The 19019-nt window shown below is 38.0% G+C and overlaps 1 protein-coding gene across 1 annotated transcript in view; it reads right to left on the bottom strand.

Moving 5' to 3' along the window:
* Positions 1-19019, bottom strand: part of NFATC3 (nuclear factor of activated T cells 3) — a 134363-nt gene that overhangs the window by 23590 nt on the left and 91754 nt on the right. Inside the window, 3 exon segments of the mRNA XM_082676080.1 lie at positions 6704-7705; positions 14781-14907; positions 16227-16282. Coding sequence (XP_082532206.1) covers positions 6704-7705; positions 14781-14907; positions 16227-16282 — 1185 coding nt within the window.

Here is a 19019-nt window from a genome sequence, read left to right as displayed (position 1 = left end):
CGTGCAAGACAATCTAAATTTCAGACAGACCTGGATTCAAATGCCAGTCCCAGTGTCTGTGGTCATATAACACTGTGCTTAAACTCTCTCAGCCACATCTCTGAAAATAAGGTTAATAATTCACTTTTTACAGATTGTTGGGAAGAACTAATGAGCTACTAGCAAAGTGCCTACCACAGTGTTCAAAAAAAAAGTTTTATTATCAAGAAACAGTAACCATAATTCATTATTATTATTTTTAGATTGTAAAACATTTATCACAGATACATCCAGGTTTCAAAGATGTTAACATGTCTGAAATAAAAAGTGCCCAATAGAATCAATGAAATACATACTATAAATAGTGTTGGGGCAACCAGTGAAGTATTTAAAAACTAAATTTAGATCCCACCCTCAATACCTTACAACTCAGTGTCTTATACTCCAATAAAGTCTAGGTTAAATAAAAAATTTAAATATTAACAGTAAGATCATTCAAGTCCTAGAGGAAAATATAAGTGGGAACTTTGTATAACATTGGGGTGAGATAAGCCTTTCTAAACAAGATTCCCAAAGCACAGATCAAAAAGAAATGCTGTGGAGCAACTGAGGCCGTGCGCCACAACTACTGCGCCTGCGCTCTAGAGCCCATGAGCCACAACTACTGAGCCCATGTGCCACAACTACTGAAGCCCATGTGCCTACAGCCCGTGCTCCACAACAAGAGAAGCCACCACAATGAGAAGCCCGCGCACCACAACGAAGAGTAGCTCCCACTCACTGCAACTAGAGAAAAGCCCTCGCGCAGCAATGAAGACCCAATGCAGCCAAAAATAAAAACAAACAAAAAAACAGAAATCAAAAAGAAAAGATATATTAGGTTGGACCACCTAAATATTTTACATTTCTATAGACCAAAACACTATTTTAAAAACTGGTAAACAAACGAACTGGCAAAATATATATGCAATACATGTGAGACAGAAAATTAATTCATTAATTATTTTTAAATACACTTTTTGAAGTGAATTTATTTTGAAGATTTCTGATATTTTGAAGATTTCTGGCTATTTACTGGTAACCTCTCTTGGATTTTTCCCAGTTTATGTATAAATTTTAGTGTCAAGTTGATTCAAGGAAAAAATTTTGTTCATATACAATATAACTAATTTGTGCCATGTAAGATAACACAGACACACCTGACATGAGAAATAAAAGGTCTTCTCAAATGCTTGCTCTTGCTTCACTGGGTCTAAAAATTAAATTTTCTTATTATATGTCCAAGAGTGGTTGTGTCTAAGGTCCTGAATCCCCATCATGATCCATTCTGCATAAGCCATGATCCAAAGCCTACATGGGTATTATTTGTGGGACTTTTTGCCTCTGGAATTATCCATCATAAATATGTTTGAGGCTGGATGGTACATGTATGCCTCCCAGAAGAGTATTCATGAGTTACCCAGAGTCCTAGTTGAAAGAGAAAGTTCAGTATTATCTACCTCCCTTCACTACTGAGCCCCTAAGTGATTCAACACCTCATTTGGGACCCAGTCTCATCATTGGCTATGCATGGCTTTCTTTTATTTATTTAAATACAATAAACACCATTAAAGGAGCATCCAACAGGTGGGCTAGCACACTGACAATAATATTTACCCTTCTGCTCCTCCATACCAGTCTCCTGATTTTCCCATCCAAGTTAATCACCTGAATCTTGTATTTATCATTTCCTTGCAACTGGAAAGGAGGTTCATCTGCTTGTCACCTATATAGAACTGCAGCAGCAGAGGTCAGGTCTAGAGTCCCTGTTTACAGTCAAATTAGCAATTGCCCTACATTCAGGATCAGCATGTTACTGCACAGAGCCTGCAAGTGGCAGTGTCAGTTTTCACCACAGCAGCAGGTCAGGCTATATTTAACATGTACCCTCTTCTCTGCTGAAGAGCTGTAGCTACGGTTCTGTTAGTCTGTGAAAGAAGGAGGACAAGGGGGAATTGAGGGACTCTAATGGAAAGTTCTTACTGGATTCAGCTCAATCACAAATTAAATGGGCCTGTATTTAAAAGTCTAAGACAGTCTAGTTTAACAATACTATAATCTTAATTAAAATGCTCAAAACACAGCTGTGACAATTTCTATATTTTTGTACTGTTTTAATGTATATCACTTGGTCCAAATCTGGGACATACACACCATAATGCACAGAAGTGTTTAGGAAAAATTACAGCTCCAGGCACACAAACTTTAACATCTGAGTAAACACTCACTGATAATTTTACAGAGTAGCACATGCTTTCCAAGCAGGGGCAATGGTACACTTAGGTAGCAAAGAAAAATGAAAGTAGCAAAAGAATTTTGAACAATACTCTAATTGGTTGAATAAGTATATATTACAGCCTTCCAAGGGGACTGCTTGAAAGAGAACATCAATTGGTAAAGGTCAGTATTCTGCTGCTGCTACTACCCCAAGGAATAATCCCCCTGAGGAGGGAGCCGCATTACTCTGAAAACGAGAAATGCTTCTGGGACTCTTCTGAGTTTGGAAGATTGACATGAGGGGTCAAAATCATCTCAATGAAACTGAACAAGGATTCAGTTTCTGAACAAACTAAACTGCAAAGTTTAGTCCTGGGTTCCAAAAACATATGTAAAAATCCACAGTGGAGAGGTGGGGGGTGGGGATACAGAATGGATGTGATTTAGTTATGACTAATGACTAGTACTTATGATTCACTAAATTAACAGCAAGATGGAGCTAAGAAAATCCCCTGACCTAACACCAAACTGATAAATAAAGTCTTCCGAACAAGGAAGGTGACGGTCCCAATCCACTTTGAGCTGGCTAGAGTGTTCCCTTCTGGATACGCCCTGCGAAAAGGAACTAAACACCAGGGTTCAAACAGAAGGGAACTACCATGTTAGTGAGGCTGAGGGAAGGATGAAATTGCTGGAGTGTTTTTAAGACTTGGGAAAGAGATCAAGATTTCACAGATGTGAAGGATTATTACAGAACAATGATTAGATTTGTTCTGCATTATTCCAGAGGCATCAGAGCCCACATAAAACAAGGGCAGCTGGAACTTAAAAGGCCCTGAGATGTTCCAAAGAATCTGGAGATGAAGAGACCAACAGGAATATAATATCACTAGGGATACCAGAGTATGAATTCCAGTGTGAAAGACGAGGATGGAGCAGAGAGCCTTTAAAACTTCATCTATACTGAGAATCTAGAATTTTAAGATTGCCCTGGCCCCTCTCACAAACCAAGGCTCTGCTAAGAAAACAGCACTTTCTTTCATCTATTCTGCTTGCTCTACATCCACAGTCTCAAACCACAGACTGATGAAAAACATGATTGCAGATACTGAAAAAGCTCTTAGAGTACTGAATTAGGAACCAGGAGACTTGGGTTTTAGTCTTTACTCTGCATTAAATCAGTGTTACCCTGGATGAATATCTTAAGCTCTGTAAAACTCAGATTCTTTATCTATAAAATGGGGGAGCTGTATTACAGTATTTTTAGTTCTACAAGTCTTGAATTTCTGAGCTGAGGTGCACTAATATCTTCTCTATTAAATGTCACTGAATTTATAATAAAAAATTAAGGTGTTAATGTCCGTATTTCTAAAAGTAACAGTCAAGTAATACCTGAATGATTCTTGACAGACTCCATCTTAATTAAAAATTTCAAAAATAAAAAGGATATTTTATTTGTCTTAATCTTTAATTTGATAAAAAAGGGGTAAATAAATATAAAACAAATAGGATTAATGAAAGTTATTAGGATTAGATGATAAGTATATTTAACTAGTATAACACAAATTTAAAGAAATTACTTGTGTCCTCTAGTTGCGGAGTAGAAATTACTTTGTACTTAATGCTTAGCACAATATACAAAAGTTAAAATTAAACCTGAGCTCAAGCTAACTGCAAAGTTCACTTTAAGTATTTCTAATCCTTTTTGGCGTGTTTTATGGCTTACTTTTAAAGCTTATCAGAAAGGGGCCATTCAAGTACTACAGAGTTCCAAGTACTGGGGAGTTCAAGGCCTATGAAATATGTTATTATTGTTTTTTTAAAGAATTTATATTAAAACTCTGCAGAACTGTAGGATTTTCTAAGCCTCTAGTTTACCTTCAAAGGCAAATCCCCAAAAAAAGGGCAAATCCAAATAACATAATCAATGAGTCAGTTGGCAAACATCAAAAATTCATTTGATATTTGACAGCATCAAAATGTAAATTGCAAAAATTATACATCCAATAATCTGAGGTGCCCAGGAGTGTATTTTAGTTCTCCCACCCCCTCTTTAATTACTGCTAGCACCACTGAGCTTCTTTTTTTTTTTTAAGCTTTTTTGTGGCTGCACCGCACAGCATGCAGGATCCTAGTTCCCCGACCAGGGATTAAATCCACGCCCTCTGCATTGGAAGCGCAGAGTCTTAACCACTGGACCACCAGGGAAGTGCCACCACTGAGCTTCTATCAAGTCTCCTGATAGGTGGCAATAAGGGAATTCATTAGCCAGTCCTTGTCCTCTGTGGGGAACTTTGCTTAATTGTGAATGGAACAAAAATGAAATTGCTTTTATATTTGCCCTCATAGACCTCATTTTTCCAGATTCTCTGTTTCTGCAACATATCTTCACATATTCAAAAGAATCTTGACACATTCGAAAGATGAAATAAATAAAAATTCCATAAAGCCTTTCTTTCCGATTTGCTGTCCCCCCCAAAATCACTCAATCTGTGGTAAATTAGAAAGAGCAGGTTCCAGCTTTGGTCTCTTTTTAGAAAAACAGTCTTCATTTGGAAAGAAAATGAGCTGGAATACCCAGCAGCTATGAGACCTGCTTAATAAATCTTGTGTTTTCAGTGGCATCACTGAAGTGGTAGGTTATCACACTCCAGGTCTCACCCTTTGTTTCAGGGATTAAAATTCTAAACACAAACCTTGAAAGCAATACAAGTGTGACAGATCAGATGCTGTTGTGAACATATATTCGTGCAGTGAAATTCTGCACATGCATTCCTAGAGAATGTTCCACTATTCTCTAGGAATTAAAAAAGCTTGGGGGATCCCCTTTAGTGCTGTGTTCTAACCACCACGGCCTGCTGTTGCTGGGGGGCAGCTGTAGTACTGCAAGAAAAAGACTAGACTGAAAAGACCTGCCTCCAGTCTCAGCTCTGCTACTTACCAGTTATGTGATCTTCAGAAAGTCTGATTCTCTAAATATAGCTATCTAGAGAATCAGTAAGAGTTAAATTAGATAACAATGCTATGCAAATTGTGGGTTTTGCTTGTTTACAGCTATACCTTCTGTCTATACACAAATGACCTGGCATATCCCCTTGTGGCTTTGAAAGCCGTCCTCCACTATGCCATCTGCCCTCCAGCCACAGAAAATCATGCTTTCCCAGACATAGCTCTATGTTTCTGCTTCTGTTGTCTGGTTTTCCCTTTGATTCTCATTTACTGATACTACACTTGTTCTTAGCCAAAAGGATAAGAAGTGATTGATCCTTATTTACTGAAAAATATATTCATCCTCCAAGACTGGCTTAAAAGTCATCTCCTCAAGGAAGCCTCTCTGAATCCTTCTAATAGAATCTTTCACATCTCTTTGCTGATCTCCCAATGTGCTTCTTTTATATCTTGGTTGTAAGTGACTAAGACCTACTGCATCATTGTATCCTCATATACTCATCTGACAGTAAAGCCCTGGTGCCAGGTCGGGGCTAGGGTGGGGGCTCCCACATTTTATCATTTTATATACCTTCCTTTTCCCTTATGTTTGGAATTTAAAACCAGCTTTGCAACTAAGTAGTAAATAGTCTCTCCAGATGTATAAAGGAGATGGCTGACCTAGAGTTACTTTTCTACAGATTAATACAGAATCAGAGAGAGAATTAAAATTCTGTGTCCATGTTTCAAATTTTTCATATTGTACAACACTTACACAGGTAGCTTTCACTGAATTCCTATTTCGACAAAATTTCACTACCATATAAATGACAAAGCCAAGAATAAACTCTAAAATTATTACCTGAAAATCCTACCTTGGGGGAATTTTCAATTATTAAAATAATTAATTTCCAGAGTTTACTGTCCAATTTATGATTTCATAAAAACAGAGGTCTACATACCAACTTGCTACATTTACATAAATAGCTTCTTTTTATCATGGTGCCAACAGCTGTACCAGCAGCAGCAAACCAGTCCGGTCTTGTACCATCACCACTATCTGACTCAGCAAGCTGGCAGGGCCACAGAGAAGCAGGTTCTTTACTTGTGTGAGTCTCCTCAAGGACAAGAACTCTATCTTCATACCTTTCTAGTATTCCTAGCATTTAACTCTGTGCCTTGCAAAGGTTTAATGAATTAACACTTATGAATTCCATTCTCTAGACACTGTGACCTCACTGTATGTTCTGAAAGGAAAAATGCTCAATAAAAGCTCACATCTTCAGTTCCATCACAAATAGGTGGTAGGTTATTACTCAAGGTCTCACCCTTCCCAACAGATATAAGTGGTAAAATAGACTTTAAAGCATATATGTTCATGTCTATCTTCCGAGTCATATATCAACATATTTCTAGTAAAAACAACTTATTAAAAAGCCCAACCATATGCCAATAAACAATCCACGGTAACTTTTTCATGACTCTTCAGGGAAGGAAGTTCCTGGATCTTCACTGCTTCAAAGCATAAAGATGAACTTACCATCATCTAAAGTGATGTCCTGAAGACCAATTGTAGAAAAGTTAGGTTCCTGCTCTTCAGGTTCAGGTTTAATGTTCACAGTTGCCTCATCAGGTGGAAATGAAGCTGGATCGCACAAACTGTGACATAATAAGGACGAAGGTGCAGAAAGACCTCCCTGGCCTGTACTTTGTGCTTGAGTTGAGTGCTGTCCAGAATGCATTCTGGTGGCTAGAGACTGTGATGAGGCAGTTCCTGAGCTAGGAGACTGGTAAGGCATAGGCTGTAGCTGAGGAGATGGTGGCCCAGAAAGTGGTGAACTGGCCAAGGGATGAGAGGTTGCTTGGGAAGCTGTTGTAGCAGTCCCTGAATGTGCAGGACCATACGTAATGGGTTGTAACTGAGGGGAAGGCTGACCTGTAACCTGATCGGCCACTGGAGAAGAAAGAGATCTTTGTCCTGTGTTTGAACAACAGTATCCCATTGACTGCAGATGAGGCAAGGTCTGCACAGAATGAGGTGTGTGGGCTAAGAGATGTCCTGTTGAGCCTGAATTTGAAGAATGAAAAGGTATGGATGATGGTGGCTGACAGCCAAGATTTATTAAATTAGGAAGAGCTGCATCCTGCTGAAACAAAACTGGATCAAATTCTTGACTAGAGGCAGCATTAACAGGAAGACAAGTTGGTCCATTGAATACGACATTAGTTTGCATAGGCTGATAGGAAGACCCTACAGGAGGTGTTGGTGCGACTTGAAAAGGCTGGTGCACAACTGAAGAAGGTATCATATGCTGTTCTTTACCAGCACTCTCATCCCTACACTGCAACTGTGGCAGATGGGTTGAGGTTACCATGGATGCATATGTTAGCTGGATGGGACAAACCAAGCTTCTCTGTGCAGACAGTACACTGTCATGTAGGTGTCCTGTATCTGAAGAAGGCCTCTGGGTCTGGACAGGATGAGGCAATGATGGAACTGAAGACAAATCAATCTCTTCTCTGTGTTCTTGCTTCATCAAAACTGAAAAGAAAGTTATTAATGCAAATGTTATTACATAATACATAAAATAATTATGAAAGGCCTTCATTCTAGGCTACACAACTGTAGTGCACACACAAGCCAGGGGTTGAAAACTCAAATGCCTTCAGGGAAGACAGATAATATAAAATATGTGAAACCAGTAAATAGAAGACAACACGGAGTGGTTCTTGCTTCAAAAGTATTCAAGTTAAAAAAAAAGAAAAAAACCAATACTGCATAGATCTCTATGAAGTGATACTGGAAAGATCTCTAAGACACGTTGTTAAGTAAAAAAAAGAGTCAATTGCAGAACATGTGTATATGTCACAATTCGTGAAAAATATTGTGTATGTATATATACACACGCATATACACATGTACACATGTTTTTGCTTATATATATGTGGATATCTCTGGAAAGATGCACAAGAAACTGATAACTGTTGTGTTTATTGCTGGGAAGGGAAACTAGGTGAATAGGGGATAGGAGCATGAGGAAGATTTACTTTTTACTGTCTAAGTTTTGGGGCCTTTTGAATGTTTTCCACCATGTATATATATTACTTATTTAAAAATAAATAATTTTTTAAAAACCCCAAGATCATTATGAGGTAGGGATTATTATTATCCCTGCCTTATAGATGAGTGAGTATACTGAAGAGGAGATTAAAGACACTAAGATCTCACAGCAGCTAAGTGGTATCATAAGGACTTGAACACAGGTTTTTCTGCCTCCAAAGTCCATGCTTTTATTCACTGCAGTATACTGTATTACCAACGGAAATTCTACTTCACCATTCCACCAAGCAAGCAGAGGTTACAAATACCAATCATCATCCTTTATGACATTAGAAAAGTAGCAGATCCATGAATTAGTTTGAGTCTACTTGATGAAAGGACTGCTTAAAGTAGGAATCAATGCATTTTGCTTATTTTATTTAATATGCATATCAAAACAGAAAAGAGCCGTTAATTTACTGTGTGTCAAAACAACTGATGTCACTGTTTCTCTTGGCAAGCACTTCAGTCCATTTTTCTAAAAATTATCTACTTTAGCCTCCTATTGAAGTGCTATAATACATTTAAAAATAATTTTCCTAAATTCACATCTCATTGTTCCTTCCAAGTTTGTACTAAAAATTAACATAATTAAAATTTTCATGATCTTCACAAAATATAAGAAACTCCATTTTATGTCAAAGGAAAATAATGAGACCCAAAGCAAGGTCAAATCTCATCTGTCCATTTATTAAACCTTTGCCAAGTACAAGTCTCTTCACATAAGCATGGTCTCAATCTGAGAAAATGAAGGTAAGAATTAAGATAGCCCTGATGGTATATTTTACTGTAGAAGAGGTAATTAATGGAGCAGTTGTTTGGGGTTCATTTGAGTTCTGCACTTTGCTCTGGCTTCCTAGAAGAACAGGATAGGTTCATTATCCATCTGCTTTAGCCTCTAAATCTGGCAACTGGTGAGCCCACCTCTAACAATGAGACAACAACCCTAAGGACTGAGAGAAAGGTATATCACCAATCTTGTTGCTTCTGCCACAATGCTCATGTTCTTGACCCAGACCTCCATCCAGTTTCTGATTCTTGCTCAGGTATTTGAAGTATGGTTCACCATGTCTATTGGCTCCTGACCTCTCTAATGTCTTTTTTTTTTCGTTTCTTTTTTTTTCCCCCTAATGTCTTGATGCACTTACTTTTCTTCTGACTTTGGCAGCAATAGAACTTTGTCCTTGGACTACTGGATTTTTTTGTCTTCTACTTCAGCTCCTACTCTGGTCTTAAGAAAACTACAGTGAATCCTATATCCAGAGTCATATTTCTACATAAGGAAGGAGAATATCCAAGAAAGCCTACTCTCATCCCTTAATCCTGAATGGAACAGGTGGGGCCCTTGGTTACATAAGTGGTTGGTTATCATGCACTAAAAAGGAGACAGAGGGACTGAAAACTACAGCATAACATCCATCTTTTTTGCATGATCCAATCCTTATTTCTATGTTCCTGACTGACATCTGGGTAGCCAGATTGAGAATTCTGCTCTACTAAATCGAATGCATTTCCATTCTGCCAAATCAAGTATCACTCTTTTTGTCTATAAGAGATTCAGACTCCAACCTGACCAAACCATAAGAAGTCCTCACTGCTGGTCTATGGTAATTTATTCTTGTTTGGAGGGAAATACAGTTAAACAGATCTTATAATACCTACAATGAGATGAGTTTTAGAAACAGAGTAACTCTACCTTTTGTATTATACATGCTAATTCTCAAACTTAGAATGTTGATGAACAGAGGCATCCAGAAAAAAAAAAAAAAATCAACTGGTCTAGTGGTTTTCAAACCATGAGAAGCCTCACACTCTTCTTGAAGTGGTGGATGTAGAAGAACAGGATGTAAAGAGAAAGAGCTCTGGATTTCCTTTTCCAGTGCAAAGAGAGCACCCAAGCTGGCTTTCATCCTTTTTCATATACTGGCTTTTTGCATAAGATTTTATTTGAAGAATAAACAACCTAAGCAATATGAAAACCACTGCTTTAGTATTATACCCCCATTTTACAGAGGTTAATCAGTAGGCACAGTCTGTGGCAGAGCTGAGATCTGATCTCCTGACTGTAAGGCATGCTTTTTCTCCCAATCAAAACAACCACAATACAAAAGTCAGTTTGTCCAGTCAACTATTTGGAACACAGAATATACCCTTCCACAGGCAAAATGTTATACATAAGAGTTTGGCTCTAATGCTGCTCTGAAAAATCCCCATGATGCCAAAAACCAGAGCTCAGATGGTACCCCCAAGTACAAATAACTTCTGCTGGGCTTCAGAGGGAGACACATTTCCTCTAGGGTGGGGGTAGAGTCTCCCACATTGGAAGTTCTGAAGCTAGAAGCTGGGCAGAAGTTCAGACAGCACCACTAAGGAAGGGCTGTGTGCTCTATTACCATCTGTGGTAAGGGTAATTTGTGAATCATACACATATGCCGCTAACTGTCTTCATTCTACAAAGTAAATGGATTGTGGGACAAATAATACTAAACACAATCCCTAATTTTAAAAAAAAATTTTTTAAATCAGCCACTTGCAGCTAATGATTATTCCTCCATTGGATATTGATATTGGTCAGATCCCTATTGCTAGGGGGTTGCCAAAAAGGAAACAAATTAACAAATCCTTTAATAAAAAACATGCAACTTACAAATATCTAAAACTTTTATAAAATTTAAAAAGGAATTATTGCCCCAACATAAACAAATGGCTAAAATCTCTAATATAAAGAATTCATAAAATTAAAAAGACAAACACAATAATTCTAAAATAACAAAGGGTCATACAGTAGAATACTAAAAAGCTATCAAAATTCTGTTAAATTCTATCTGCTGATAAGGAAAAATAAAAATGTTCAGGTTACAAAATTAGTATATATAATATAGCATGGTCCCATTTCTATTTTTCTTTTTCTTTTTTTTTTTTTTTTGCGGTACACAGGCCTCTCACTGTTGTGGCCTCTCCCGTTGCGGAGCACAGGCTCCAGATGCGCAGGCTCAGCGGCCATGGCTCACAGGCCCAGCCACTCCACGGCATGTGGGATCCTCCCGTACTGGGGCACGAACCCGTGTCCCCTGCGTCGGCAGGCGGACTCTCAACCACTACGCCACCAGGGAAGCCCCCAGTTCTATTTTTAAAAGGATGTATCTATATATGGATCAAAAGGATCTAAAAGGAGATAATGACAGTGGAAGAGAATATGGATGTTTTAAAAAAAATTTTTCAACTTGTCTTTTAAAAAACTTCAGTTATGTATTTGCCTTTGTAAAAACTTTATTCAAAATTTCACTTCAGAAAAAAAGTGAAAAAAGCCAAATGTTACAGACAAAAGGCAGTAATCAACCAGAATAAGGACTGTCCAAACACTCCTGTGTGTCCACTCTTCCTTCATTAGTGTGTGCCACCTGATTTGTATTCTGTCAACCATAAAGCCAGTTATGACAGCTCCAGTCCAATCCAATATCTCCCTGCACTCTGGAGTCCCATTGATTTCCATTCTTACATGTAATGCCCTCTAGGACTCTGCCTTTATATTGTCCTCTCAATTCAAGAGCTGATAATGTAAAGGCATTATATTTGCTCCTTTCTGTTTGCCTATTACCACCACTATGACGGTAGTAATCAACACCTCTAACATGCTGACCCTATTGTTTTTTTACCCCAATTCTAGAAGCTCTCTCCTTTCTTATTCAAGTTAGATTCTATAGTTCCTTATCTCAAAAGAATTTTCTAACATTCTTGGACGCTGTTGTCTTTAGTAACTCTCACCCTGGAAGAGCTCTACTATCCATATTTTACCACCTGCCCTGAAGAATCTGAGTGCTGCTTAAGAAAGTTACATAGCAGAGCTAATTAGTATCCATAAATTAACCAATATCAACATCAAAGGTGCCCTTTGATCATGCCTAGAATCCTATTACATGTCTGTGGTAACTTACTTCTCCCTCTTTAAAACAACTTTTTCAAACTTCTCCACACTGTTAAACTGCCAAATCACCGACATTCCCCTCTCTCTGCTCACAATAGGAGACTTCAGGTCATTCTTTACAGAAACAAAATTGAAGCTATCATATGGAAACTCCCTAAACTCTCCATTACTAAATCTGTAAACCTTCCTAATGCATATCCATCTTGTTCATCTCCTTTACCTTCCCTCTTGTTCCTTCTCCCATTTAAGGTCCATTCCAACTTGCATATTTTAAATCCTATCCTCTCCCAACCTTCCCAGAAACCTGATATTCTTTATCATCACTGATGCTCTCTCCTCTGTATACTCAAAATACTCTAGCTGTCTGAATCACCTTTTTAACCTTCTTGGGCCTCTCCCATATAAATCTCACCCTCCACAGTTAGTAAGTTGAGAAAAGACTAAACTGGTCAATGATATCTTTTAAAGTGACAGAAGAAATATGGGAAAAATTATTTTTGAATTACAAATCTGATCACGTCACCTCCCTATTAAAACTCACTTCTTACAACTCTTTTAATAGTCTATGATCCAACCAACCATAAGGCCTTTGCATATGCTACTGCCTTTATGTGGAATGTTCTCCCACACTTTATCTAACAATAATTAACAATATAGACTGTACAGCCACACTGCCTGGATTAAAATCTCACCTCTGCCTTTATTAGCTGTGTGATCTCAGTTCACTCACTTGCCAAATGGGAAGGGCAACACTACCTACCTTATAGGGTTATGGGAGGATAAATGAGTTACTATGTATAAACTGCTGAGAATAGCACCCAGCACACACTAAATGCTTTATATGTTTACTAAATAAATGAATAAACAGATGTAGTCTAGGATACGTTATGAGCCCAGACTCTGGAACCAGACTGCCTATGTATGATGTTTGGCTCTAGGAGACCTTGGGCACATTACTTAGCCACTCAGTCTCCTCATTTGTAAAATAAGACAATAACCTATCCCATAGGTTTGTTTTTTTTGTTTGTTTTTTTGCGGTACGCGGGCCTCTCACTGTTGTGGCCTCTCCCGTTGTGAAGCACAAGCTCCGGATGCGCAGGCTCAGCGGCCATGGCTCACGGGCCCAGCTGCTCTGCGGCATGTGGGATCTTCCCGGACCGGGGCACGAACCCGCGTCCCCTGCATCGGCAGGCGGACTCTCAACCACTGCGCCACCAGGGAAGCCCCGCATAGGTTTATTAAGAGGATTAAATGAATACAGAAAGGTCTTAGAACAGTACTAAAACAGAGTAAATGTTACATAATTATAAACTATTACTATTACTTTCCAGTTCTCAACTCCTCATAGAAGTCTTTTCACAACCAGTTAGCCTAGACAAGGGTCCCTCTGTTATTTTCACCCACAGCACTGTTTCCCTTTCCTTAACATTCCTTATCTCTGTTTCTAATTACAAATTTGTAAGTAATTTATTTATTTAGAGGTTTATTAGCTTCTATTTGTTCCACTAGATTATAAGCTCCATGAGAGAAGCTAAGAGAGGTTTTACCCAACTAGTGTGCACCCTTAAACACTTATTGAATTAATGAGTAAATGAAATGGCTAATCAAAATCTTTTGTTTTCAAAGGTTTATATTCTATTTGAAAATTATCTGAAATATTTTATTACCAAGTAATATATTAACAAGATCAAGTAATAATAATTTTCAGATTCTGGAATATAAGTGGCCTTCAGAGGCTCTAAATGAAATACAGCCAGGCTTTAAAGAATATGATGACAAATGAATGACTAATAACCAATACCCTCTCAAATTCATGTGTTTGTTCTTTTCATTTACTATAAACCATTTAAAAGTTTTTACAACAAGTTTTGAAGAATAAGGTTCACTATGATTTTTTTATCATTATATGTTCTGGTGACAAATGCAGCACCTAACACAGAGAAGACCTCTATAAATGTCTGTTCTCTAAGTATGTAAACATCAGCGTGAATTACTGCATATAATATTCATGTGTCACAATCCAGATCTGGAAAATTACAGCACTAGAACTGCTGCAGAAAAAGGTGTGAAAGCCTCCTTTGTTATGGTGTCTCTATAAAATCAGGAATTCTGCCATCAATGTTATATTCCCACAAAGTCAATATATGCTACAGTTGCTGCTTGCCAAATGAAAATTTAATGAGACATTTTCCGTTTTGATTGGGAATGGTTGAGATGAAGACACTATGAAACAGGCACACTGCCTTTCTGCAGTGCTAAGGGCACTGGAAGGGCACAAGGGAAGTTCACACATATTCATAAACACCTACTATTCCAACAGTCCTGGTGATTTTTGATAACTCCTGAAAAACAGACTTCAAATCTATTGATACAATCTTTTAATTTCCTTATAATAAGTGACTACAAAATAACAATTTCTATCAGATCTAATATTTAAAGTCAATACAAACTTTACAGATTAAGCATGCATTGGGATTTTTATTGATTATAAGGACCCTACCTTTAAACACTCTAATACAGGATTCATTGAATAACTTTTTATTCATTATGAAAGAAAGCTCTATAGTAAACCATCACAACAACTCCTCGTACCTGGTGTGTAAGTAAAACGTTGAGACTGGCTTTTTTTCCTCTTGCCATTGCAAAGATAAAAGTGCACCTGCACTGCAGCTGTAACTGCTGGGTTATGATATGGAGGAACTTCAAGGACAATGTGAGCCTAAGGAGCATGGAAAGCAAGATTGTGTTACACTCAGAACTAAAAATGAAATGCACCTGCTAAACTCAGCACGTCTCATGAGTCTTAACTATTCAGGCTCGTTATGCGAATAAACTGGTATATAAGTCATCTGGAGATTTACTCTATGGATACTTCAGTCTTAACAGAGAAAAGCTCTTTCAAGTAAACCATTAAGGGAGAAATTGCTTTTCACTCACCCACTTGGGTTTCTAGTTGTAGCAGAAATCAAAAGTCTTACATATTATACAGCCAGATATTTTGCTGTAATAAATATTATGTATTACTATACATCTTAAGTGGAAGTCTGTTTTCATTTTTAATCAAGTTTAATAGTTCCCAAGTTGTGTTACAGTTTAGATTTCTTATCTTAAATTTTTTTTTGGTGGGGGGGGCCTCACTGTGCAGCTTGCAGGATATCTCAGTTCCCCAACCAGGGATTGAGCCTGGTCCATGGCAGGGAAAGCACCGAATCCTAATCACTAGACCACCAGGGAACTCCCTTATCTTAAACTTTATATTCAAAATGTTCTAAACTGGCAATACACAAAATCTGCATCTATATTAAGAATAATTTTACATATGCAGGGTGAAAACTTTTAGCCCCAAATCAACTGCAATCCTTTTTTTTTAATCTTTCGGCCGCGCCGCACAGCATGTAGGGATCTCAGTTCCCCGACCAGCGACTGAACCCACTCCCCCTGCATTGGCAGCGTAGAGTCTTAACCACTGGACCACCAGGGAAGTCCTCAACTGCAATCCTTAATCTAACTTCTCTAGGTCTTTGGAGAGCACTGTAGGAAGTGGTACTATCTAGCCCAGAAAAAATTCTGTCTTCATTCCAACCAGGATGAAGGGACCACAACTTTCAGTGCTGATTCCTGGAAGGCTTAATGTGAAGGAGTTGGAAGTAGTGTATTAAATACACAACCCCCCGAGGGCTTGTCCTCCTCCTATTTTTTGCCCACTGTATAAGTTCTTCACTGAATTTGTTTGATCTCTTCACTGAATTCAGAGAAATAAATCAGTAACTTCAGTATAAGAACCTTCTAATAATCTTTCATTTCTAATTTCTCCTTTCCTATACACAAAATTGGGGAAGAAAGACACCCAACTGTTTATCTTTCTTAAACTTTAATTTTAGTACCAGGAAAGTATCTATCTCACATCCAAACTTCTAAAAATTCTAATTTACTTTTCCATTACTCAACAGGTAAGATTCCTCATCTATACCATAAAGCAGCATTATCCAATTTTCTCATTAAGTTTCTTACATATTTCTAAAGAAGTAAACTTCTTACCCCTTGACATTTTTCTTTGATTATTTTCCCTTCTACTTCCCACTGAGGTCGTCCATCTATTGACAGAAACAATTTACAGTTAAAAGGAATTCAAGTCAAAAAGCATACAAAATCTAATGTATTTAGTATCACAAATTTATTGGCAAAAGGAATCTTTATCTCGCTGACTTCCATTATGAAAATAAAATGTGTACCCATGGGGAAAAAATGTGGAGAAAGATCTTGGGCTGCCCAAGTTCACAGGGCCCAGAGAGTTTATTCTACTAAGTGATGTTTGAAAATCTTCTGAAAACACCTCTATCAAGTGGTGGTCAACTTCTGCTTGTATGCCTTAAGTAATGGGAAACTCACTCCCTAACCAAGTAACCCATTTCATCTTTGGAATAGTAACTGCTGCTAGAAAATTGCATCTATCTTCATGATAGACGACATCTGTCTCCTACTAGTATCCAACCCTGGTCTAAGCACTATTCCTTATAGCCATCACCCCAAAATCTTGAGCATTTCTGTGAGACAATACTTCAGATGTTTAAAAGCAGCTCTGTTTGCCTGTGTCTCCTTTTCTGCTGGCTAGTACCCCCAGTTCTGCATTTATCCCTTAAACAATATTTTAGCCTTCCTGGTTACTCTTCTTTGAATTTTCCTCCAGTGTGACCGTCTCCCTCCAAATGCACCAGGCTCAGGACTGAGTAGAAAAGGTGAGAAATGATCCAGAAATTATAGAGTGTGACTGAGGCTCTTGCCAAATTCTGTGGCGATGCTGTGTCTCTGTTAATAAAAGTTTTCTGGAGCAGCTACACCATGCTGACTCATATACTTAGTGTGTGGCCAGCAGTGTCCCTCTGTCTGCCACATTTCCTACTGCCAAGCTCAAGTTCCCACACTGTGTATTTATGCAGCTGGCTTTTTTTTTTAACCCCCAACCCTTGTTACGTTAATTTCCCCCTACTAGACTTCATTTTCTAGGATTGCTTGGCTCGTCAAGATCTTCTTAGATACTGATGGTCTTATGAACTATTTCCTAGGCTTTCCAGATTTGTGTCACCTAAAGATCTGGCCAGCACATTTTCTGTCTCTTCATCCCAAGTGAATTATTTACCTGGGGAAAGCCCCACCTGCTACTAGAGCTCTCACTCCAGCATTCTTTTTATGTCATGGGCATTTACCCAGTGACTAACCCATACAAGTATCTTCACAGCTAGCATGACTTCATCTGGTCTGTGAAAATATCAGAAGACTCAATGAAACGCTGTCTAGATTGTGACTATCACCTTCCAGTCCAATATAGCTAAGAGCTACCCTTGTGCACAAGAAATACTACAGACAAATGCTCAGAACTACAGCTCAGTTCAGCAATCATCTGCTGGGTCCCAACATGCCAAGCACTTTGGGTTGCTGAGATAATAGAGATAGGATACCCTGCCTTCAGTTTGTGGATGAAAGGTAAATATAAACAGTTCATTATAATGAAATGTGGTGGTTACAATAACTAATAAAGGTGCATTCTGGATGTACTAAGAGCACAGAGGTCAGGGTCCTTAACCTAGCCTTGGCTACTGTAAATACTGCTGCAATGAACACAGGGGTGTATATGTTTCTTCCAAGTTAAGTGTTTCTGTTTTTTTTCAGATAAATACCCAGAAGTGTACCACTAGATCATATGGTAGTTCTACTTTTAATTTTTTGAGGAACCTCCAAAATATTTTTTTGTAGTGATTGCACCAGTTTACATTCCCACAAACAGTATGCAACGATTCCCTTTTCTCCACATCCTTGCCAACACTTGTTTTTTTCTAGTCTTTTTAATAACAGCCATTCTAAGAGGTGGGAGGTGGTATCTCTCTATGGTTTTGACTTGCATTTCACTGATGATTAACAATGTAGAGCGTCTTTTCATATCTGTTGCCCATCTGTGATCTTCTTTGGAAAAAAATGTCTATTGGGATCTTCTGCCCATTTCTTAATTGGGATTGCTTGCTTTTTTGCTATTGAGCTATATGAGCTCTTTATATGCTTTGGATAGTAGCCCCTTATCAGATATATGACTTGTAAATATTTTCTCTCATTCAGTAGGTTGCCTTTTCATTTTGTTGATGGTTTCCTTTGTTGTGCAGACGCTTTTTAGTTTGATGTAGTCCCTCTTGTTTATTTTTGCTTTTGATGCTTTTGCTTTTGGTGTCAGACTCAAAAAATCATGTCAAGACCTACGCTATGGCTTACCACCTATGCATTTTTCTAGTTTTACGGTTTCAGGTTTTACATTCAAGCCTTCAATCCATTTTGAGTTAATTTTTGTGTATGGTTTAAGAGAGTGGCCCACTTTCATTCTTTTGCATGTAGCTAATTTTCCCAATACCACTTATTGAAGAAACTTGTTCTTTCCCCATCGTGTATTCTTGGCTCCTTTGTTTTATATTAATTGACCATATACATGTAGGTTTATTTCTGGGCTCTCTATTCTGTTCCATTGATCTATATGTCTGTTTTGATGCCAATACCATACTAATTTAATTACTATAGCTTTGTAATATAGTTTGAAATCAGGGAGTGTGATGTCTCCAGCTTTGCTCTTCTTTCTCCAGATTACTCTGGCTATTTGGGGTCTTCTACAGTTCCACAGAAATTTTAGGATTGTTCTATTTCTATGAAAAATTCCACTGGAACTTTGATAGGGATTGCACTGAATCTGTAGATTGCTTTGGGTAATATGGACATTTTCACAATATTAATTCTTCTAATCCATGAGCACAGAATATCTTTCCATTTATTTGTGTCTTCTTCAATTTCTTTCAT

This window comes from Grampus griseus (genome assembly GCF_964374135.1).
Source record: "Grampus griseus genome assembly, chromosome: 19".
Classification (NCBI taxonomy): Eukaryota; Metazoa; Chordata; class Mammalia; order Artiodactyla; family Delphinidae; genus Grampus; species Grampus griseus.
This window is presented reverse-complemented; position numbering and strand designations above follow the sequence as displayed.